At 36.6% G+C, this 25838-nt stretch overlaps 1 protein-coding gene across 5 annotated transcripts in view; it reads left to right on the top strand.

Moving 5' to 3' along the window:
* Positions 1–7030: 7030 nt before the first annotated feature.
* The window catches only part of LOC114054320 (telomeric repeat-binding factor 1-like), a 47248-nt gene continuing 28440 nt past the window's right edge, over positions 7031–25838 (top strand). For all 5 annotated transcript variants that reach the window (XM_027877539.1, XM_027877537.1, XM_027877536.1 and 2 more), the window contains exons 1-4: positions 7031–7339; positions 15579–15674; positions 22390–22511; positions 23874–23960. In XM_027877539.1, coding sequence (XP_027733340.1) covers positions 7114–7339; positions 15579–15674; positions 22390–22511; positions 23874–23960 — 531 coding nt within the window. In that variant the 5' untranslated portion in view covers positions 7031–7113. The remainder of the gene's footprint in view (positions 7340–15578; positions 15675–22389; positions 22512–23873; positions 23961–25838) is intronic.

Consider the following 25838-nt stretch of genomic DNA (forward strand, 5'->3'; position numbering starts at 1 on the left):
ACCAACAAAGATAATCCTACATAAATGGACTTTGAACTGTGAGTTACAGTGGGAGGAGAAAAAAAACCTGAATAGTCCATAGTTCATAATGTCTTATTTCAATTCTGCATTGTTGCACGTAAGTAACCCTAGGTTCTCAAAATCTATGACAGGGAATTAAAAGCTAGATGGTTTCACTCTGCTAGAAAAGCTTTGACTTTGGTCCAAGTAACAATCTTCTTTCTGAGGATCAATGTATCTAAAGAGGAAGATGATCTTCATCAGTAGGCTAATTACTTGGTGATAAATTCTTTAGCCACAGCTACCCAGGAAACAAGGAAAAATGCAAAACAGCCCTCAGTCCTGAATGGCCTCTTTCACCATCTGCAGTAATAATGACAGTTACAGTAACAAAGAAGTAGCAAAATTCTATGAAGAACTCATTACTCTCCCTAAACTAAATCAACATACACTTCCGGATGTGTATCTGGCTACTGGACCCAGAGGACTCCTGAGGAGAAAGTGAGGCTGGTGACTTTGCACAGCCCTCCCTCACTTAAATGTAATTCACTTGCATGTCATGGCATCACCTCCATGATGTCATGGTCCTCATCAAGAACAAAGGACAAACAACAACAAACAACAACTCAAGACATCAGCACAATGGTGGGAACAGGTATGTATGGTGAGAAATACATCAGAAAATATGAGTCAGGAAAAAGAACTGAGAGGGGCTGGTTTGGTTGATTACATGTCATGAATACTTTCCCCCAGGAGTAAATTAGTTAGACGCTAGACATTGTGAGCACCAAATAATACCACACACAAAGAGAAGAACTTGATTATGTTTTAACACACAGGAAATGATGTGTTACTGATGTGAGAGTCATTTCTGAATTATTTGTCTCTCAGTCAGAGCTGACTTGTTAAAGCAAAGGTCAAAATCAGTACAAAGTTAAAAGAAAAAAAAATTAAAATGAGAAAAATATAGTATATTGAATAAGAATTCAATCCTGACCCATTTGTTTTTAATAATATTTTATTTTTCCCAATTACATGTAAAAACAGTTTTTAACATTCATTTTTTAAAATTTTGAATTCTAAATTCTCTTTCTCCCTCTCTCCTTCCTTCCCTCCCTTCCCTGAGATGGTAAGCATTTTGATATAGATTATAAATCTGCTATCATGCAAGACATACAACATATTAGTCATGTTTTGAAAGAAAACACAGACTAAAAAAACCTCACCACAAAAAGTATAAAGAAAGTGAAAAACAGTATGCTTTGATGTGCATTCAAACTCCATCAGTTCTTTCCCAGGAGGTGGATAGCACCTTTCACCACAAGTCCTTGGGAATTGTCTTAGATCATTGTATTGCTGAGAATAGCTAAGTCATTCACAGTTGGAAATCATACAATAGTGCTATCATTGTGTACAATGTTTGCCTAGTTCTGCTGACTTCACTTTGCATCAGTTCATATAAGTTTTTCCAGATTTTTCTGGAATCAGCCTGCTTTTCATTTCTTATAGCACAATAGTATTCCATTACAATAATATACCACAATTTGTCCTGCCATTCCCCAATTGATGGACATCTCCCCAATGTCCAATTCTTTGCCACCACAACAAGAGTTGCTATAATTATTTTTATATAAATAGGTCCTTTTCCCTTTTTTAAAAAATCTCTTTGGAATACAGACCTATAATGGTCTTTCTGGATCAAAAGGTATGTACAGTTTTATAGCCATTGGGTATAGTTCCAAATGGCTCTCCAGAATGTTTGGATCAGTTCACAATTCCACCAATGGTACAATGGGTGTCCCAATTTTCCCACATCCCTCCAATACTTATCATTTTCTTTTTCTGTCATATTAGCCAATATGATAGGCATGAGGTGGTACCTCAGAGTTGTTTGAATTTGTGTTTCTCTCATCAATAGTAATTTAGAGCATTTTTACATGACAAGAGATAGCTTTGATTTCTTTTTCTGCAAACTGCCTGTTCATACCCTTTGACCATTTTTCAATTTGGGAATGACATGTATGCTTATAAATTTGACTCAGTTCTCTAAATATTTGAGAAATGAGGCCTTCATCAGAGACACTTGCTATAAATTCCCCCCTCTCCAGTTTTCTGCTTTCCTTCTAATGTTCATTGCATTGGGTTTGCTTATACAAAAATTTTTTAAATTTACTATAATCAAAATTATCCATTTTACATCTTGTAATGGTCTCTGTTTCTTGTTTGGTCATAAATTCTTCCCTTAGCCATAGATCTGACAGGTAAACTATTTCATGCTCCTTTAATTTGCTTATGGTATCACCCTTTATGTCTAAATCATATACCCATTTTAACCTTATCTTGTTATACAGTGTAAGATGTTGGTCTAATACCTAGCTTCTACTCTACTAATTTCCAGTTTTCCCAGAAGCTTTTGTCAAATAGTGAGTTCTTGTCCCAAAAGCTTGGGTCTTTGGTTTTATGAAACACTAGTTTACTATGGTCATTGAGTACTGTGTGTTATATACCTAATCTATTCCACTGATCCATCACTCTTTTTCTTAGCCAGTATCAGATTGTTTTGATGATTACTGCTTTATAATACAGTTTGGGATGTGGTACTGCTAAGCCACCTTCCTTCTCATTTTTTTTTTCATTAATTCCCTTGATATTCTTGACCTTTTGTTCTTCCAGATGAATTTTGTTATTTTTTTCTACCTCTATAAAATAATTTTTGGTAGTTTAACTGGTGTGGCATTGAATAAGTAAATTAATTTAGGTAGAAGTGTCATTTTTATTATATTGGCTTAGCCTACCCATGAGCAATTAATATTTTTCTAATTGTTTAGATCTGACATTATTTGTGTGATAATAAAAATAATAATAATAAAAATGGATAATGGATGGAAACAAGGCCATGGACACTGATTATTATCATTTAATGCAAAGTTTAACTGATAAAAATTAAAGCACTACAATAAGAAAGCTAAAAGAGCATGACTAGTGAATGCCAAAGTCAGTAACAGTTCTCTTTAGTAAAACTGTCTTTCATCCTTAGATGAAAATCCAAGATTCCTTGAAAGACAGAACAATGGAAATAACCTTGCTGTATGATCTTCTGAACATTACTATCTGGTGAGGCATAGACCAGGGAGCCACTGTAATGGAAGGGATACAGAGCAAAATCCAAATTTAAAAGATTCACTATGGATAATGGGTTCTGCCAGATCCTCCTATTTGCACATGACATTGTGCTGGTTGCATCAAGCCCCAGAACTTTGCAGAGCCAAGGCACTATGGAAGACACACATTACTATCTACACAAAATAAACCAAGTAGATGAAGTATGTAAGTAGTCTGACCATATCACTGCTTGCCCCCAATCACCATTCAATAATCTCCAGTGACTCCCTATCATCTTCAGGATAAAATATAAAACCTTCTGTCTTCTAAAGTCCTTCGTATACTGTACCCTTTCTACCTTTCCAGTCTTCTGACACCTTGTTCCCTTCCACATTCTCAGCAATCCAGTGACACTGGCCTCCTTCCTGATCTTACAATAGGCCATTCCATCTCCAATGCCAGTTTTCACTGGTTATCTCACATTGCCTAAAACACTCTCCCTCTTTACCTCTGCCTTCTAGCTGTCTTCATGCTCCCTCAAATCTCTGTTAAAGTCTCATTTTAAAGAAGCCTTTCCCAGGCCTCTTTAAACTTTGTGTTTTCCCTCTCAATTACTACTCTCTATTTATATGCTATATGAGTTTGTACATAGTTGTTCATATGTCATCTCTCACATTAGATTATATCTCCTTGAAATGATAGTAGTAGTGGTCATCATTACCTATCTCCTTGATAGTAAGAACTGTTTTGTTGTTGCTTGATTGGTTGATTTTGTATTCTTTTTTTTTTTTTGGCCTTTCTTTGTATCCCTAGCACATTCTGGGTATTTAATAAAGCTAGCTGACTGATTGACTAAGGAAGGACATGATCAGAAGTTTCACAATTATGGGTAGCCAAGAATGCTATTGTTGCCTTTAGAGTTGAAGGGAACACCCAAATCACTTAGTATCTGACATGTGCAGAGTAATTTAAAAATTAGTATAGATACCCAAAACCCTGACAGAATTCTCTTCATTTTTAAATTACTGGAACTTTGCCAGAATCAGTTCTGGATAACTTCCCCAGAAAAAAAACAATGGTTCACTGGCAGGGGGTTTTAGTATCCATTAGAAATCCACATAAGAAAGCATGATCTGATTTTGGAGAAAGTAAGGGAACGGAAATTGTAAAAGAAAAAAAGAACTAACAACCAAGTAATATGCATATCATTAGAGGGTAGATCTCATCTATCTACATAGCTAAGCATAAATGTGTACATGCATGTATACTCTCTGTTCAATCCACCTTCACTTGATTGGAATGCTTTTTGCCTTGTCTTAAATTCTTGCAGTCTCCCTACCATGGTTTTATTCTCAGACTCCCTCTATCCCACAGACTCCACTCTTGGCTCCTTCCAGCTCTGACAGGTGAGGATTTGGGGGGGGGGGGCAGGGGTTGGGGTTTTTGTGTGTGGGGGCTTTCTGCTTTCCTTCTCTTTCTCTTCCATCACTTTCTGCTTTCTTCTCATCTTTCTAGTACTCCTTAATTTGTTGTTAGAATAGAAGAATGTAAGGTTAGAATTAGAATATGTTTCTTGAGGGTAGGGCCACTCTTGTTTGCTAATTTTAAGTGTATCCCCAGAGTGTAGTACAATGCTTGGGAAAGCTGTTAAGTGCTTAATATGTATCTATTTACATTCACAAAGGAAAAGGTAGCCTTGTATTTAAATTTTTTTTTCAGATAACAAATAACATTATATACACCAAAGCTTACACCTTCAATTCATTTATATTCACAAAGGACGGCATTTTATAAATTCTGAATAACAAACATTATATGCATTAGGGGAAGATCCTTTAACTCTCACAAACTAGACTTTGTGGAATAGACTGTGGGTGCCAGTCACAATTTAACTGGTCTTAACTTTTCCAACTCTGAAATTCTCTAATTCTAAGATTCCAGATATGTAGCATCTACTGCGCTAATAATCTGTATGGATAGCCCAGTTTTTTAGAACTTCCAAAAATCGCCCTTTCATAAATACTTTTTAAACACCATCATTTGTTTCTCATCTACCCTGTATCTTTTTGCTTATTTAAATCCTAACCAGATCAAGTCTTATCTCATCTGTGAACACTTCATTGACCATCCCATACCCTTCTAACACCTATTATCTGATCACTTACTTGGAAACTCTATATTGCTTTTCATTTGTTATTTATTTAGTTTTTTATGAGTTTTTCCCTCTCTAACTAGACTGGAAACTTTCATGACAAGTCATATCTTACATGTACTTCATTCTATTACCCACATCTATCATAGTATTCTACATAGTTTCAATGAATACAAAGCTTTGATAGGAGGAATATAATCTCTTCTCTCTCTAGAAATTCATGACACTACTCCCTCCTAGTTCTCCTATCTATTTCCTTCTCACTCTCCTTTCCTGGATCAACCAGGTCAAACCTTATCAGCTCCCAAGGATTTAATTGCCATCACTATGTAGATGACTCTGATCTACCAGTCTCCCTAACCTCTTACCTAACTTCTCTCCCAGCATCCAGTGTCCAACTAGCCTATAGGACATCTCAAACTGAATTGCCTTAACCAAATTAAATTCAATATGTCCAAAACTGAACTCATTATTTTTGCCACTAAATTCTCCCCCATTCCTAACTTCCCTAATGTTTTAGAGGGACCCTTATTCTCCCAGTCACCCAGGCTTGCAACCTAAGTGTCATCCTCATTCCTGAACTATTTCAATAGAATTCTGATGGTCTCCCTGTCTCAAGTATCTTTCCACTACTTGTAGCCCATCTTCAACTCAAGTATATTAAAGTGGCCTTCCCAAAGTGCAGTTCGCATCATGTTACACACAATCCTATTCAGTTAACTCTAATGACTCCCTAGTACCCCCAAAATAAAATATAAAATCCTCTGGCTCCATTCCCTCCTTCTTTTCCTTTGTTCCTCTCTTCCTCCTTCCTTCCTGCCTTCTTTTCTTCCTTCCTCCTTCCTTCCCACCCTCTCGCCTGTCTTCCTTTTCCCTTTCATTTCTCCCTACTCTTTCCTTCCTTTTTTTTTTTTTTTTTTTTTTTTGGTAGCAACTCACAGGCCGAACCTATCCTTTCCTTAAAATGTGTGAACACCTACCTGGTACCTGTTCTTGTACAAAATTTCCCTGGAATCTATCTATCCTAGGTTCTTACTAGCTGTGTGATTCCAGTCAGTCATTTAATTTCTCTGAGTATAGGCTTCCTCATTTGTAATATTTTGTATTCAATGACTTCTAAAGTCTCTTTCTGCTTGAAATCCAGGATCCTTTATCTAGTGATGTCCTAGAAAAAAAATTGTGGCCACTTGTAAGAATGTCAGTTCTTGTAATTGCGTAGCTACATTGTGGTAAACATTTGGATATAAAATGTTACCGTGGAATAGTGATAGTGTTTTATTTGTACACTTTTAAAATAAAACCCTGGAGCTAGGAAGAATAAAGATGTCCCCGAACCTTCCATCCATCCAGCCCTGAAAGGTTGTCTCCTGGCTCAAGATGCTACAGTCAATTATTAGCAAAGTCATTACACTCCAGACTCATGTTTTCTCTACAACCTGAGGCAAAAAAAATAACAAAGCACTGTAGGCAGCAAGTATTTCTGTTTTCAATACATAATTCTCGGGTGTTGTTGTTGTTGTTGTTGTTTTTATTCTGTCATTATGTCATCTTTTCTAGACAGTTCAAAGAACCACAGATGCAGAAAAGTGATCAATTTTTCGTTTGCTGCAGAGAAGGCGGGTCGCATGCGCGTCAGAATGACTGAAGCAACCTCCAGCCAATCAGAACGGACCCCTACTCTGCTTCCGGGTTCTGATTGGTCATGGAAGCTCGCCCAGGGGGCAGAAGATGACTATAAAAGAAGGTGGGCGGTCCCTTCTCCCTCGACCTGTTCGCTTCCGTCAGCCTCTTTCTAAATTGCTGCGGAGAGAGACCTGGACGGAAGGGCTCCTTGGTTGCTGGAAAGTGAAGGCACTGCCATGGCGCCCAAGTCGTCGCGGGAGCGGGCATATATCCGGGCCATGAAGCGGCAGTTCATCCCTTGTGAGGAAGGGGAGGAAGACGAGCCCGTGCCCTACACCGTGGATCCGGCGGCCGACTCGCTGGCCTGCGGATGGATGCTGGATTTCTTCTGCCTCAACCTCTGCCAGGCCTTCTGCGAAGACGACATCGAAGAGTTCAAGCGCAACCGCAACATTGCGGAGGGTGAGAGGAGACGGAGCGGGCGGGCTGGCAGGGGGCAGAGCCCGGGAGGTTCCGCGCCCTCCGGGGCAGGGGCCGGGGGCGGGGGGTTCGGCTGGTGTGTGAAGGCCAGCTCCAGGGTTTGCCGCAGTGCGGGCGTGGCCCGGGGGCGGGGCGGGGGCGGGGCGGGAGTGGGCGGGATGCTGTGGCTTCATTCAATCCCCCCTCAGTCTCCTCCCTGCTCCAGTTTCCAGGGTGGGGGTCGGACCGTAGGGGTTTGGTGGGTGGCTGCCCCCTGCGGTCTCCGCGGCCCTTGCTTCCCCGGGTCTCTGGAGAGAAAGACTGCGCTGTTGTCTTTTGTCTTGGTTTAGGGCTGCCGATGGTGCCCTTAAATACCGTTAAGTACTTAGGTATGTTGTACTATGTATGTGCTATGTACTATGTAGTACAGTGAGGATGTTACTAACAGAAAAGACCCTCCCTGTCAAATCTGCAGGCATTTATTAAGCGCCTGTTATGTACCAGGGCACTGTGCTAAATCCTGCGGATATAAAGGCACCGCCTCCAAAAACAAAACAAATCCTTGTTTCTAGTGGCTCAAAGTCTAATGGGGAAGACAACATGCAATTAAATATGGACATATATATGTGCAAGATAAAACATATATATATATGTAATGTAAATTGGAGGGAATTTAACAAAGGGAAGGCACTAGCGTTAAGGGAATGACACACCCCCCAAAAAACCAGTACTTGAATAGCTCACTGTCTAATGAGGGAGACTACATGCAAACAAATATGTACAAAGGTATATCTGTGTATGCAAGATAAATTGCAGATAACTTCACAGAGGAAAGGCACTACTATTAAGGGAATGACACCCTAAACCCCCTCCCATAAAAAACTCTTCTAGTGCCCAATGGGCGAGACAACATGCAATTAAATATGTACATATATGTGCAAGATAAATGTATATATGTAATATAAATTAGAGGGAATTTAACAAATAGAAGGTACTACCATTAAGGGGATAATAACACTCCCCCCCAAAAAAAAATCTTCGTCTTCTAGTGGCTCACAGTCTAACGGAGAAGACACATGCAAACAAATGTGTGCAAACTGCTTCTATATGTGGAAGATAAATGTGTATTTTTGTATGTATTATGTAATGTAAGTTGGAAAGAATTTAACAAAGGGAAGGTACTAGCATTAAGAGACTGTCATCCCCTCCAAAAAAAAAAAAAAACCAGTCCTAGTGGCTTACAGCATGCAAACAAATACATACAAATGTACATACATACACACATACCCCAATATACATGTGCTTATATATGCAAAATAAATTGGCCATAACTTAATAGAGGGAAGGCTGGTGCCAGGAAGGTGGTGATAAGTGTTAGCTGTTATTATTGTTGTTGTTGTTATTGGAAATCGTGAAAGGCTAAGGGGAATTTTATCTTAGAGCAAGAGTAGGGTGGAGAGGCCAGTCAGGGGAGGATGGAGATAATTCCAGGCATTGGGTATAGCCAATGAAATGTAGCAAGTAGGGCAAAGGAGGGTCTTATTTGGGGAACAACAGAATTTTAAGAGTATGTGGAGGGCAAGGAGGTGTAAGAAAACTGGAAAGGCAGGAAGGAGTATTAAGCTCTTCTTACCCCTTTGTAGGCACTGTGCTCACAGTTTAGCGGGGGAAGACAACAAGCACACATAGGAGGTTTTAGCTGCAAGTCAGATTGAAAGGTTTGATGTTCTTTGGGGTACAGTTGGCAAAGCAAATGCTCATGCATCTTTTTAAGTCATTTCTACTTATAAAACCTTGTCAGTTTCAGATTTTACATAGTGTGAATAATTTGTGTTTGTCCCGCACTTGCAGTCCTTGTCACTTAATCTTAGAGAGTTGCCTAGGGTCACTGAGAGAGGTAAGTGGCTTGCCCATAATCACCTTGTCCCTCCCCCCCAAGGCCACTCCTGCCAATACCATTCCATATTTGAAATTGTTGTTTTGTTTTGTTTCTTGCACCCAAGTGTAAGATTTCATATATATCCCTATTAGGTTTCATTTTCATGGATTTCGGTCAAGTGCTCTAGTCTAGGCTTTCTTAACCTATATCAGAGATTTTTTTTTTAATTTTTGATAATTGTGTTTTAGTATATGTCGTTTCCTTTGTAATCCTAATACATTTTATTTTACATATTTAGGAACACTGTTTTGAGTAATCCATAACCCAAATAAATTAAGAATCTCTGCTCTAGCTTTTCAAAATCTTGGATCTTTCCATCTGTCTTGCAGTGTAACAAAGTCTCTCAACTTTGTCATCTGCAAAATTTTATCAGTATGTGTTTTCTTTATAACTTTATCCAAATCATTGCTAAAAGCACCAAATTAACATTGACATTTGTTAGGATCATTGATTTAAAGCTAAGAAGGACCTGAGAGACCATCTAGACCAACCCTCTTATTTTACAGGAGAGGAAATTAAGGGCCACAGAAAGTGAACTTTTGCCCAAGGTCATATAAGTATTTAGGGGCAGACGTAGGATTTGAACTGAATTCCCCTAAGTATAAATCCATTACTCTTTCTATTGAACCATTGCTGCTTCTTCATTAATGACTTTTTTTTTTGCCATTCAACCAATTTCAGATCCATCTAACTGTAGTACCACATCTTTCCATCAAGAAAATTTAGTTAAATTGTAGCACATTTCTCTGATCTGCCAGTTTAGTAATACCCTGTCAAAAAAGGAGATTAGATTGGTCTGTCCTTTATGAAGCCATTTTAATCATTGTTGCTTCCTTTTCAAGATTATCATTGATGATCATCTTAATGATCCATTCTAGAATTTTCCAGGAATTGAAGTCAAGCTAACTGGCTTGTAGTTTGTGGACTCTGAATATACAAATAACATTTGCCCCTTCTCCACTTTACACATTGAAGAAGCATTTATTCTGCTTTTATATTGTGTTAGTCACTCTGCTAGTCACTGACTATGGCTCAACAATCACATCTACCAATTATTTCCAAAAAATGTGGTTTGTCTGAGCCAGTTGATTTAAATTCATCAAAGACAACTGGGTGCTCACTTATCATGTCTATACTTTTCTTAGCCATTTTTGTTCCTTAATTTCCAGTGCAAAAGTCACTTCTTGGCAGAGAAAACATACAAAATAAAAATTTGAGTAACTGCATTCTCTCTTATCATTCTCGTGTCCAACTCAAGGTTTACTTTCTTCTATTTTTCTCTTTCCTCCACATAGTTTTAAAAATCCTTTATATTGTCCTTAGCTTTTTGACACCTCTCAGCCCATTCTGAGCTTTACGTACTCGTGACACTCATTCTTTTTATGAAATTGTGTCATATTCTTAAATTATCCTCTATCTTCTGCCCTTGCTTTTCTGTTAATCTCATTCTGAGGGGGTAAATGTCTATCTAACTGTTCAGTTCTTCTTCCAACTTGCATTGCCTTTCTCTATTCTTTGGTATGTTTTTTGTTCTTGTGAGAACCTTCAGCACTTTAATTTTTTCCTAACAACCTAGTAATTTGGTTATTTTTTACACATATAGTAAACATTCTGTTTCAGTAGTTAATGCTTCAGTAGAATTAGGTGAGAATGAATTACTTCAGATAGACTTCAGTATAATTAAGTTTTAATTTGCTTTTGCATTCATTTGTTTTATTAGCATAAGAAGCCCTTTCATTGTTGATTCATTTCTAGTCCATTAAATTTTAGTTTATTAAAAGAATTACTTATTAAGCTATGGGTGGCAACATGGAATAGAGGACTGGTTTGGACGACCTGCCTTCCTAGTTCTAGCTCTGACACATAATGGCTTTGTTATTATGGACAAGTTACTTAAACTTTCTGTTCTCCAGGCAAGTGTTTTTAGACTGTAATTTGTAGAATAATCATCTTTATTGATAGAGCGGGGATTTTCTTCATGAGGGAATTCCCTATACCAATGAAATCAGTGGTCCTAAACCAAAAAAGGAATTAATTTGTGGCTAACCACATCTTTTTTCCCTTTTTTTTTTTTTTGCTACATTTAATCCATACTCTTTGCTATTACACAACTAGATTATTACAGTTATTTATGAACATTTATACTCTCCCTTTTCCATTCTGCACACTGCTGACAAATTAATCTTCCTTAATATCAATCAATTAAAGCATTTATTAGGCTCCTATATGCAAGGCAGAGAATCTTGATCTAGGAGTTGAGACCTAGATTAAAATACTGGCTCCAACACATACTGCCTGTGACCCTGAGCAATTCATGTAGTCTTCTCAGTGCCCAGACAAGTCACCAAAGTGCATTCATAGATAAGGAGGAAATTTTGGGTTTGGATGAAATCCCAAATAAGGACCCCAAAAATTTCAAGGCATAGAAAGACAAAACAAAAAAGAGTACTTGCCCTTAAAAATTTTATATTTTACTGGTATCTTTACATCTCATCAGAACACGTAATGGTTTTCTTTTGCACAAAGAAAGGTGAATATACATTTTCAGGCAATCTTTTTCCATCCTACCTCTCAAGCTTTTAATAACAACAACAACTAACATTTATACAGAGCTTACTGTATGCCAGGTACTGTGCTAAGTGCTTTACAATTAGTATCTCATTTGTGCACAGCTAGATGGCCTAGTAGAGCTCTGTGCCAGGAGTCAAGAAGAACTAAGTTCAAATCTGGCCTTAGACACGTGCTAGTTGTGTGGCCTTGGGCAAGTCATTTAACCTCTATCTGCCTCAGTTTCCTTATGTAAAATAGGGATAATAATAGCACTTACCTCTCGGGGTTATTAAGAAGATTAAATGAAATACTAATTGTAAAGCACTTAGCACAGTATCTGGCACAGAGTAAGCACTACAGTTATCCCTTCCACATTTCAATATATCGCAGGTTAGCATAAGAAATTAAATGGGAATTTTTTGGGAGTTTTTCTGAAGTTGCAGATGATATGCAGAGGCTAGCAGACGACACAGAAAAAGTTTAGAAACTCAGAAATGCATGAAATATATGTTTAGTATTGTATAATATCAACATATTTAATCCTTTAATACCTTAATAATTCAAACGACTTCTCTGATACAAAGGGAGGTCCAATTACATGGATTTTCCAGGTTGCTGGGGTACCGTACCCTTGTGCCCCTGGATGTGGAAGAGATAACTATATAAATGTTACCTATTACTATAATTCTCAGAACAACCATAGGAGGTAGGTGCTATTATTATCTGAATTTTACAGTGGAGGAAACAGAGACAATCAGAGGTTAAATGACTTGCCCAAGGTCTTAGTAAGTGTCTGAGGCTGGATTTGAACTCAAATCTTTCTGCCTCTAGGCCTGGTGCTGTATATACTGCACCACTTAGCCTTCCAGTTATACTTACTAAATCTACTTACCAAACTATAATTCCTTTCTTTTGAACATTCATCTTCATTCCTGCTTCTGCACTTGTTCTTTTTCTCCACTATAATAACCTTCCCTCCCCTTGCCAGCCTATGTATCCATGTCTAACCTACATGAAAGACATTTACCCAACTGAACTGTGGCAACAACTGTATGAAGCACTTATTTTGACATACAGTATTATGCATCACTGTTTTGTATACATATAACCTACTATAAAGAGGCACTGATTGACAACCTGATACTAATATTTAAGAGGTCTCCCTTCCTGGAGTCAAATATCTGGAACTTGACAAAACCCTTCCTGAAATTGGTCAAATGTAATAATCACTTTCATGATTGATATGAGAACAAATGATACTGCCAGGAGGAGCCTAGAAAAGATTCCTAAGGTTTGAGGTGTCCTAAGCAAGAAATCAAAGAACTTAGGCACACATGAGGTGTTCATCACTGTTGCTGATTCAAAGCAGAGGTATTGGAAAGAAAGAAAACAGCTGGTTTAGACATTGGTGTTTAAGAACGAGATTTGGATTGTCTTGAATGAAGCTATGAATGATCATCCAAAAATAGGGCAGGCTAATAAGGCCTAGTCAAAAAAAAAAATGTCCTTGGAATCTTAAAAATCTGGTTAAGAGAAGAAAAGAGATGAGGGAGAAAGCTGCCTTACACATCTCTACCAAACTAGATGTCATAAAGAATAGCTAACATGTCTAATAAGAATAGTTGTAGATATGTAATTAACAGGAGACAAAATCCAAGAAAGGAGCCAGCAATAAAACCCATATCTGCAGTTGATACAGAAGTATGATAAAGCTTAGATAATAAAGTGAAATAACTTAATAAAAGGAAGTGAATTTGATTTCAGTAGTAATATACCTAAGACCTGGAGGGATGGGGCCCATGACTGCAATATGCTCTGAAAAGTTCAAATTACCAAACCTATTTGTGAGAGAATCCAGAACTAGAGAAGTAAGGTGAGTGTAGGGAAAATGGTGATGAGCACTTGTGGGTTGGGGGAAGTCACTTGAAGAAGAAATATTGTCCGAGGTATATGTGAACTAATGTGGCTTTTGAGTAGAGAGAGAATGGGATAAATATAAAATAGCCTATTTATATATATACATATGTAAAGTTAGAAGTCATAGCATAGGGATGATAGTTAACCCAGAGGGAGCTAACAAGGCCACCAAATGACAGTATAGAAAGAAGAGGAGGCCCAGAATAGCCTTATGATATACCCAAAGTTAGTAGCTGAGCCCTTACATTGGTAAGATAAGATCCAAGAGGGAGCAGTATTATAAAAACCTAGAGAGGAGAGGTCGATATTGTCAAATGCTATATAGAAGGTGGCAAGTGAGCATTTATATTAAGCACGTACCATGTGTCAGGCACTGTGCTGAGTGCCTGGATATAAAGAAAGGCAAAAAAAATCCCTGCTCTCAAAGAGCTCACAGTCCAATAGGAAGACAATGTGCAAATAACTATTTGTAAACAATATGGTATGTGTATATATACAGGATAAATTTGGGGTAGTCTGGTAGGGTATCCTCTTAAGGTAGAGGATTGAGAAAGGTTTCTTGCAGAAGGTGGAATGTTAGCTGAGACTTGGAGGAAGCCCAATGTAAGCTAAAAGTTGGAGATAAGGTGGCAGAGTGTTCTGGGCATGGAAACAGCTGATAAAAATGCTCTGAATTGGAGGGTGGTTTATTCTGTTCCAGGAATAGCATGAAGCCAGTAAAGACAAGGATTGAGGGATGAGCCATTGATTTTGGCAGTTAAGTTCATTGGTAACTTTTGAGAGCACTTTTTGTTTAATGAGATGAGAAGTCAGATCGAAAAGGGTTGAGAATTAAGAGGAGAAGAAATGGAGGCAATGGGCATAGACAGCTTTTTCTCAGAGTCTGTAACAGAGGAGAGAGATAGAGTGCTAGCTTGTATAGATATATGGTAGGGGTTTTTTCTGGGTAGGAGAGGTTTGGGAACTGGTACTTGGGGAGACTGAAGATTAGAGAAGGAATGATTGTGAGGGGAATCTAGAGAAGAATGTGGATCAAGGACATGTCTAGGGGGCAATGTGGGTTGGTGAGGACTACCTCATCAGACCAGTAAAAGAGAGAATGGAAGATAATGTCAACTAGGTCATATAGGATGCAGAGAAGAGAAAAAGAGGAGATTCATGGGTAATGGTCTTCAATTTTTTTTTTTTCCAGTAAAGTATGCAACAAGGGTGCATAGTTGAGAGTGGAGAGAAGAGTTGGAAGCCTGGGAGGTTTGAGGAGATTGAAGGTTTGGAATAGATATACTAATGTAGGTTAGAATCAATTGAGGAGTAAAAAGACTTCTTTGCTGTAGTGAAGCCCTAGTGAGATTAGGTAAAACTTTCTTTAGCTCTCTTTGGTGGTAGAGAAGGCTGATGGTGGTAGTAATTCAAGATTGGACCTTGGCAAAAAATGAGTGGTTGTAGAACAAGGGACCAAGGAATTGGAGAGTAGATATTGCAGAGTTCCATACTGGTTTTATATGTTTACATAAGACTATTTTTCATCAGGAATATTTCATCAAAAGAAAATTTCATCAAAATAGCAGCTATCTGTAAACATAATTATAAACATACTTTGTGAAATATATACTTGTCAAATTGTAACTGGATTTAAGTTGTATAATGAAAGCATTAATGTGCTATTCCAACCTTGCCCTAATTATATTATCTGTACAAATGGATAGAAAAAAATATTTCTGATTTCTGATTTTTTTTTAAATGCTTATATCTGTTGTTGTTGTTGTTTTAACTAGCCACATAGTGACACTGCTGGATTACTTTTCTTGTTTTAATCTAATTCATGTTTTGTTTCAGCCATTATTCATGGACTATCCAAACTAACAGCACATCATCTAAGAACTATATATGTGTGTCAGTTTTTAACAAGAATAGTGGAAGGAAAAACACTAGGTAAGTAGGTTTTTCAGTCCTTTATATAAATACTTACGACATGTCTCTTGAAAGTTATGTCAGTTGGAATAACAACCAAATAGAAGCTGTCATCTTTTGAAAAATAGTTTTGTCAATGTATGCTTGACATCATACTAGTCATTTCACAAATACCTTTCTTAGAATTTACAGGGTATATCAGACAATATAAGATCATAAATTTTGTGGTGTTTCCTCCTGATTCATTCAAGTCCTGTGACTTTACTCTTCATAGACCACTGTGAAACATTTAGCACTTTAAACTTAATGTCTATTCAGTTAATTGATAAAATTGATATTTTCCTAATATGTTCTTAATATTTATAATCATGTTACATAGTAATACAATTCTTCATCTTATAATTTCTGATTATTTGCTACCAAAATATAGCTTTTTAAAAAGCATCCTTTTCATTGCATAAATTTTCACGTATACCACAATACTTTACATAAAGGCAGTAGCCAGAGTTTTTAAAGAACATTGAGGAGGACGAAGAAGACATTCAATGAAGAGTATGACAAGATCTTTCAAACTAAGTGCTCTAGAGTGTGCCATGTGCATGCATGCATGCACATGCACACACACACACACACACACATACCCCATACCCTCGATATTTGGTAACTTTGACAAAAGGGACAGAGGAGAAAAGTTAGGAAATTATGTTGGTAACTATAGTTTACAATAAAAATGTATCCCAACAGGGACTTGGAGCTTACTAACTCACTTCAGTACATTATTGAAAATTTTTCTCAGGAAGAGAGTTGGAAGGTACTAAATTACAAACATTGAAAATCACAAAAAATGAAATTGCCTGTTAAAACACGTTGTTTACTGATGTCATTTTCTATTAGTTGTCTGTGGAATCAAATAATGACTGGTTAGAGTCACTCTCAAACTTTACTCACAACACAGTATTCTTTGACTTGAGGAATCCGGGGACACTGAACATTTAATTTGTCAACAAAGTATTTTTTTTTTACTGCAGTTTCCATTGATTTTCCCAAGCCAAGTTAGAAAGGTAGGAATCCAATTTCAGTATCCCTCTAATAAAACAGTCTAGAGTTTTACCAGGAATTAAAGTCTAGCTCACCTTTCTATACTTTGTAGGCTCTGTTTTGTGCATTTCTGAAAACTAAATCTTTTACCTTTCTTCGATCTTTATTACCTCTTCTAGATGCCACAATTCACGAAGATAAATGACAGTAAATAGATAATCCCAATAACATCAGTCAGTTCCTTCAATATTTGTATATTCAATTCAGCTGGGTTCTTTTCTCCCTAATTATCTAGCCACTCAACTCCTACTTGTTTGTTCTATTTATTCCCTATTTGTTCTGTCCTTTCTAAGGCAAAGGACATTCTCTTCAGCAGCTGAAACAGAAATGAACAATCCTCTTCCTTCTTGGATTCACTATCTCACAGCATAGCTACAAAACTCTTTATGTTATCCTTAGCCTTATTAGCCATTGTAAGTACATTCTGCACTTTAGCACTTCCAGCTTTATTCTCTTAACAGGAATTATCCTATGTTTACCTATCATTTCAAAGTATGTCTGTGTCTCTTTGAAATTTGAATTTGTTAGTGAGCTCCCTGTGTGTCTACATGAATTTCTTAGTCAACCCAGATACTCAGATATGTTTGATAACATTGATTTCAATGTTCCCTCCAGGATTACACAGAAATATTTACCTGTTCCTGGGGATTAAGATCACCATAAGACTGACTTTACAATCTGAAGGACTTCCTTACTTCTTCCTAATATTTTGGGGAGCATCGCAGGCAGGATTTCTGTCATTTTTTATCTTCACCATTTCTTTTCTTATAATACATTTCCCTTAGAACATTTTTATTATATGTTTTACTCCTTTTTTTAAAACATATTTTCACATTAGTCATGTTGTAAAGAAGAATTAGAACCAAAAGGAAAAACCACAAGAAAGAAGAAACAAAGAGAGCAAATGGTATGCTTCAATCTGCATTCAGACTCTGTAGTTCTTTCTCTGGATGTCGATAGTATTTTCGATCACAAGTCTTTTGGAATTGTCTTAGATCCTTGTGTTGCTGAGAAGAGTTAAGTCTGTCAGTGTTGGTCATCACACAGTGTTGCTGTTACTATGTACATTGCTCTCCTGGTTCTGCTCATTTCACTCAGCATCAGTTCATGTAAGTTTTTCTAGGTTTTTTCTGCTCATCATCTCTTATGGAGCAATAGTATTCCATTACATTCGTATACCACAGCTTATTTAACCATTTCCCAATTGATGGGCATCCCTTTAATTTCTAATTCTTGGCCACCACAAAAAGAGCTGCTATAAATGTTTTTGAGTCCTTTCCCCATTTTTATGATCTCTTTGGGATATAGAGCTAGGGTCAAAGGGTAGGTACAGTTTTATTGAGCATAGTTCCAAATTGCTCTCCAGAGTGTCTGGATCAGTTCACAACTCCACTAACAGTGTTCCAATTTTCCTACATCTTCTCCAACATTTATCATTTTCCTGTTTTGTCATTGTAGCCAATCTAATAGGTGTGAGGTGGTTCCTCAGGGTTGTTTTAATTTGCATTTCTCTAATCAATAGTGATTTACAGCATTTTTTCATATTACTATAGATAGCTTTAATTTCTTCATCTGAAAACTGCCTATTCATATCCTTTGACCATTTATCAATTGGGGAATGACTTATATTCTTATAAATTTCATTCGGTTCTCTATATATTTTAGAAATGAGACCTTTATCAGAGATACTGGCTATAAAAATTGTTTTCCAGCTTTCTGCTTCCCTTCTGATCTTGGTTGCATTGACTTTGTGCAAAAACTTTGCAGTTTAATGTAATCAAAATTATCTGTTTTGCATTTCATAATATTCTCTATCTCTTATTTGGTCGTAAATTCTTCCATTCTCCATAGATCTGAGAGGTAAACTATTCTTTGCTCTTCTAATTTGCTCATAGTCTCACCTTTTATGTCTAAATCATCTACCCATTTTGATCTTATCTTGGTATATGGTGTAAGATGTTGGTCTGTACCTAGTTTCTGCCATACTATTTTCCATTTTCCCCAATAGTGTTTGTTACATAATGAGTTCTTATCCCAGAAGCTGAGTCTTTGGGTTTATCAAACAGTAGATAACTACAGTCGTTAACTTACTGTGTCTTGTGTACCTAACCTATTCTACTGATCCACTGCTCTTTTTCTTAATCAGTACCAAGTAGTTTTGATGATTATCTTTTACTCTTGTTCTTTTGAACTTCCTCACATATTGAAGTCTATTCACACCTGCCGTGTATCTTTCCTTTGCCCTCTCTGTGGTAATCGTTCTTAGTACTTCAAAGACTAGTGTACTATGACAACAGCTGTAGGATGTTGAGATTAAGGAAGTGGACTTTTTTCTGGGAGAAACTTGAGATCATTAAAGGAGCTTGGCAGTTACCTCAAGGCAATCCATGCCTTCTTTTCTCCTATTTATTTCTGAGACCAACACGCTATTTTCACTGTTTTCCTGATACACAAAGCTTCTATGGTAAAGGTTCTTAATCTGAGAGCCATAGACCCCAAAGGGGTTTTTGGGTAGATTTCAGAGAATGTGTGAAATTAATTGGGAAGTTATATCTTTATTTCAATAATAATACATAAGAACAATATATATCACTCTAAGGTTTCCAAAACACTTTATATTTGATTGTCACAACCAATCTGAGGTGTAGGTGCTATTTATATGTAGTTGAAGAAACTAAGCTTGAAAGGCTAAATAATTTGCCCAGGCACACAGCTAATAAGTATTTGAGGCAGTATCTGAACTCCAGTCTTCCTGACTCCATGTAGGCACTCTATCTGCTATCCACCTAGCTGTGTCCCAAATATTCAGCTTTGATTGATTTGTTCTTTAATTCTATGTTGTTGTAATGAATGTACATATTGTTTTCTGAGGTCTTGCTTACTTTGCTTTGTATCCATTCAAGGAAAATCTGTATCCAGATCTTCCATAATCTTTTACATTGATGTTCCAAAACTTATTTCAGTGTCACCCAATTGATAGGCAAGTAATTTGTTTGCAGTTCTTTACTCTTACCCCAAAAAAAATGCTTCTGCATATATCTAGGTGTATATATGGGTCCTTTCTTTTTGCCACTTATCTCCTTGGGGTATAAACCTCCTAGAAATGGAATCTTGAGGTTTGACCTAGAGGTCCCCTTTGAGAAGGTATGGATATGTATTTACTCTTTTTACTTCCTAATTGCATTCCAGAATGGTTGATCCAATTCACAGCTCCACCAATCATGTTATTAGTATCCCTGCTCTTTTATAACCCCTCCAAAGTTAATTTGATTCCCATCTTTAATTATCTTTGTAAATTTGCTGTGTGTAAGGCAAAAGGTCAGATGCGTTTCAATTTTCATTTTTCTTAAGTATGTTATATTTAGGGTTTAGTGAACCCTACTGAGTTTCGTTATTTCTGATTCTTCCTTCTCTAATCTGTTCCATTGATCTGTCTTTCTAAGTCACATATTTTATATATAAAATCATGAAGGTATCAAATAGTTCTAGTTGCTACTTTATAATAGTTTGAAGTCTGGAAGTGTTATTCCTGCTATGCTCCTACATTTTTGGTTTTGTGTTAGTTCTTTTGTTTCTTCAAATGAATTTTGTTATTTTGTCCAGTTCTGTAAAGTTTCTCCAATACTTTCTAGATCCCTTCTGGCATTGTTATTTATACACATGCAGATTGCCAAAAATGGGGAGTAGTAATCCATTTTGATAACTATTTAGAGGTTCCCTGTTATATGGATACGTGTCCTGGGGGAGCATCAAACTTCTCAGTTTTGAGGTTGGCAAATAATTGCTCTTCTTTTCTGGATAGCTTCTGGGTGGCTAACTTCTCATTCCTTGAAGGATAAACTGTCCCACCCTTCTTCCTCTGTGATATTCTTCTATTCAGTAACTCGACGAAAGGCAATTTTCCCTCTTTAACTTTAGCTCTTTTTTCCCCTTATATTTAACCTGAGAACCATAGATTCCCAAAGGATAAATTTCAGAAGGTATATGGACTGAATTGGAAAGAAAGTTAATCTTTCCTTTTTCTTTCTTTTTTTGGATGCATTTGGGGTTAAGTGACTTGCCCAGGGTCACACAGCTAGTAATTATCTGGGATTGGATTTGAACTCAAGTCCTCCTGACTGCAGGGCCAGTGCTCTATCCACTGCCCTGCCTAGCTACCCCTCTTTATTTCAATATTAATACATAGGGACTTCTGCTTCTAGGAACCAAGATGGAAGCGTAAGAAGTAAATCACTCTTACCCTCCCTTATTAATCTCTGAAAGCCCAGAAAATATCAGACTGGGTGCAGCAGTCCAGTAGCCCAGGTAGCTTGAGCGATTAGAGAAAGGCCCCTCTTGCCCTGGGGGAAGGGGAGCAGTACAGAACGGGAGGCATCCCAGCAAGCTAGTGGAAAGTCCCACCTCAGCATACCAGGAGGAGATCCTGAACCCCAGGTGGTGGAGCAGGCAAACACCAATACCAGGATACCCGAGTGCATCAATGAGGGTAGGGGAACCAGTGGAAACCAGCTTGGAAAACCACCAGGTGCCTCAGTATTCTACAGCAATCAGGTCCCCCAGTGCCTCAGCAAAACTAAGGGAAGCAGCATTCCAAGGGGCCTCAGATAGATAAATATCCTGCAATATTAATACATAACCACAGTATTTATATAGCACTCTGAGATTTACAAAGCATGTTATCTCATTTGAGTCTCACGTTGATCTCCACTTACATTTTTTTTCCTCCAAGGCACGGTTGGTTGTCTGTCCCTGATGACCACGTCTGATCTCATGGAACTATCTTCACTTTTACTTTTAGGAAGACAAACCTACTCTTGAATAATATATAGCAAAGACTTGACTGTGGCAGAACTATAAACATCTCAACCTCAGATACAAGCCACTATTAGTATTCTCCCTGTTCTCCAGAGTGATTATTATAGTTAGCCTTGTTTAGCTGTTTGTGAGTCTTCACACATCACTTCCTAAGCCACTTAAAATTTATCTTGTCTGCCACACCCTTTCTCATTAACTAAGTTCTTTTTTTTTCTACCAGTCTGTTTTGCTTACCAATTTAGTAATTTGTTTTATTTACTTTTTCTGCATTCCTTTGCCATCTTACCTTTTCCTTTTACTCTTATGGTTGTCTTAAGGTACTCATTTAATATTTAATCCTTTTCTTTCTTTGGATTGGGCCCTCCTCGTATTCTTTCTCCTTTGAATTATCCTCAGACTTTTCCAGTTCACATTTAGAATTTTCTCTATATTTGGCTCAGATTTTTCTCTCTTCTTCCTCTCCTCTCAGGGAAGCCAGAATTACACAGTATAAGAGGATGTGTAACACCACAGTATTTTTGTCAGTTCAGCAAAAAGTTTTTAAGACCATCCTTTGAGGTTTGTTGAAATCAGTTTTAACCTAATAAACTTATTAACTTTTGGTATCGCATGAACTCATTACTCCTTAATCTAGTCTATTTCCAAAAACTTTTCATTGAGTAAAACAGGTTTTCCCATTTAAAAATTTGATTTTAAAATGGAAATTTGTCAAAACAGATGAATTACTATATTGTTATATTAAATAAGCTGGTGACAGTAAATCTGCGGTTGTTTTCTTTTTAACTTCCAAAATTACTCACGTTCTTTTGCTTTTTTTTTTAAGATGCACAGTTTGAAAGTGATGCACGACTTACTCCATTGGAATCAGCCTTGATGATCTGGAATAAAATTAGAAAGGAAAAAGAAGCACTTCATGACCAAATCCATGATTTACTTGAAATTCAAGTCCGTACATTGTACCTAATACCCTGTGCTTTTTACATATATAGTGAAAATAGATATGTTATTGGAATCTTTTTTTTTTTAAGTGCCATGAAAAAAAAATTGCCATGAACATAATGGAAATAAGATAGTTGAAACTTTTAGGAATTTATTTAACTTTAACTTTAGAGCTCTCTGCCAAAGGCTAGACAGTTTAAATGACTTATTCTTCCTTAAAATATATACAGTTTATTATCAGGGTCGTCAAGTCTGCAAAAAGGAGGAAAACCTACTAACAAGTTTGGTTGGGTATAGTAAATACTGAAAACAGAATATGTTTCATTGTTTGCACCAAAACAGAAAAGTCATTATGCAAAGTAACAACAATTTTAGATACAAAACATTAAAAGCTGTAAGTCCAAAATAAATCATTATAGGATACAGGTGTGAATTATAGCACATATACAAATGCTTCCCATTTCTAACACATATAACAAAAACTAAAAAGTTTTTTTCATTGATTTTTGAGGAGTAGTGGTAAGTGCCATTTGTAAATGAGAAACAGTGAAGTAAGACTTAAACTGGAAAAAGGAAATAAAGTTTCTTAAAAACTCCCAGAGTAGCAAAGGTTCCTTTGTTTCTTTTTTCAAAGTACTTTTTGTTACTGGAAAGGTTAACCTTGCAAATAATTTTTGTGTCATAAAAAATAGGGCAGTGATGGTGGAGTAGTGACATTCTCATTACATCACTAGAGTCAGCTTTGGCCACAAAACAGTGAAATTCTTCACTATAGCTTACATGATATTCAGAAGTGGAATTTCTATTAAAGATTCTAATTTGCCTAATGAGCATTTTCTTTCATATGCCACAGTTTTCTCAAATGCTATTATGATACTAAATGTATAAAAATAGATTGACTTTAATATGGAGGAACAATCAGGGATTTTGTTTTTATTGGTCCAGATAGGCAGAACAAGGGTTCCAGTGAGTTAAAGCTATATGAAGCCAAATTTAAATTCATTCTAAGAAAAAACTTAATAAAAAATTTCTTTTTACTGAAGGTCTTCAAAGAGAAGCTAAATAGCCATTTGTATTGGATATTGTAAATTTGATAGGTTCCAATGTCCATTCCAACTGGAAGATTCTTTGAGCATGAGTTGAGTTGTGATTTGACCATTCATTAAACAGGAATTTAACCAAAGTAAAATTTTCAGGCATTCTCATGTCAGATGTTTTATCATTAAAGAAAAAATTGTTTCTAACTAAATTTTTTTATAAAGCTATTATGTAAAATGTGCAATTTTTCAAATGCCATCTTAGGAAAGATCTTACTACTTTTAGAAAGTGAAGCAATGTGTTTGTGACTATCTTTAACATTGTTCTTAGGCTGTTGCAGTTTGCATGGAGAAAGCAAGCTATAAAGAAGCCGAAGGAGTCTTTGAAAGGATATATGGAGACACAGAGGATGATACGGTAAATATGTAAAATTGTTTAATGTTGAAGCATTGCATACAGTCGAGTCTGAATTATTAGATTTCCTGGTGATCGATGGATTTTTTTGATAGTGCTCTGTTGTCTGGATTCTGAATCTTGGGGCTGCATTGTGATATTCAGTTTTTGTTAATTGATCACATTCCTCTGGAATGCCTAGAATTGTTAACTTATCTTTGCACATCTGAATCTCTTTATTTGGGGTCAGATGCTTTGCCTGGTATAGAATTTATATCTTTTTTGAACAATGTTGACTTTTCCTTCCTCCTTCTGCCATATTTTTCTCTAGTTCAGTATTTTTGTTTTTCAAATCTTTTGTTCTAAGAACTTGAATTCTTTCAGCTTATCCATCATGTATTCAGTTTTTATTTTCTTTTCTGTGTTTTTAAAATCTCCATTGAAAACTCTGATTTCTTAACCTAAATTGATTCATAACTTTTATGATTTTGATTTCTCTTTTGTTCAGGGTGCTTTGGTTTCTCTTATCTTTTTCGAGTTATCAAACATTTCATTTCTCACCTTCTCAACTTCCCTACCCAAACTGAAAGTAAAACAAAAATGAAACAACAAATGTGAATAGTCAAGCAAAAAAAATTTTTACATTGACCATGTCCAAAAATGTATATTAAATAAATTCTGTATCTTGGGTCCATCGCCTCTATCAAAAGGCATGAGTAAGATACTTCATCTTTCATTCTCTGGAATCATTGTTGTTCACTACATTGACAGAATTCTTAAGTCTTTCAAAGGTTTTTGTTTTCTTTTTTACAATGTTATTATTGTATAAATTGTTCTCCTGATTTTCCTCACTTCATTTTGCAACAGTTCATACAAGTGTTCCCAGGTTTCTTTGAAACCATTTTCATTCTTTTATCCCAGTAATGTGAATTATATTCATGTACCATAATTTATTCATCCATTCTCCTATTGAGGGACAGCCCCCTAGTTTTCTGTCCTTATTCTCTACAAAAAGAACCTTTATTGCTTGGGGAGACCCTGAATGAGAGTTCTAAGTATTCAAGTACTCTTATGTTAATTCTTGATGTACCTTATTTAGAGTATTTTCTTACAAATTCACTTGTAAATACTCTATCTGGTGGATAATTTCTTTTTTGAGCGGGAAAATATTTGCAGATAAGTCAGATGATCTTTTAAGACTTTATATGAGGTTATATACACAGAATGAAGAAAATAAATTAGAAAATTGCTTAAAGATATACTTTATCTTAGAGAGGTGTATAAGAGATAACTTACTTAATATTAACATACCCAAAGATTTTTAAGAGAGCTATTTGGTTACTTGTATTAATGAATTAAGTCTTTTCTATGAAAAGAAGCACTGTGATAGAATGGCAAAAGCACTATCTGTAAGTTCTAAGACCTGTGTCCAATTCCTGAGGCTGCCTCTTGTAAAGAAGGCTAATAATTAAATTCTTACTAAGTGTTTTGCAAAGAAAAGCAAAAATAGTTCCCTGCACTCTAGGTACTTTCCATTATATTGGGGAAGTTGTTGTTTGTCCTTCATTCTTGAAGTGGACCATGACAAGAAGGTGATGCCATGACTTACCATGACTTGCAAGTGAATTGTGTTTAAGTGAGGGAGGGCTGTGCAAAGTTACCAGCCTTACTTTTTCCTCCAGAGCCATCTGGGTCCAGTGGCAAGATATAGATCAGGATGAGTGGAAATGCCCCCCCCTCATATTGGGGAAGACAGTTTATATAAATAGGTACAAGATATATGCAGAGTAAGGGCAGCTAGGTGGCACGCTGGATAGAGTGCCCGGCCTGGAGTGAGGAGGACTCATCTTCCTGAGTTCAAATCTGGCTTCAGACACTTATTAACTGTGTAACCCTGGGCAA

Source organism: Vombatus ursinus, unplaced genomic scaffold (assembly GCF_900497805.2).
Source record: "Vombatus ursinus unplaced genomic scaffold, bare-nosed wombat genome assembly UNPS02014812.1, whole genome shotgun sequence".
Taxonomy (NCBI): domain Eukaryota; kingdom Metazoa; phylum Chordata; class Mammalia; order Diprotodontia; family Vombatidae; genus Vombatus; species Vombatus ursinus.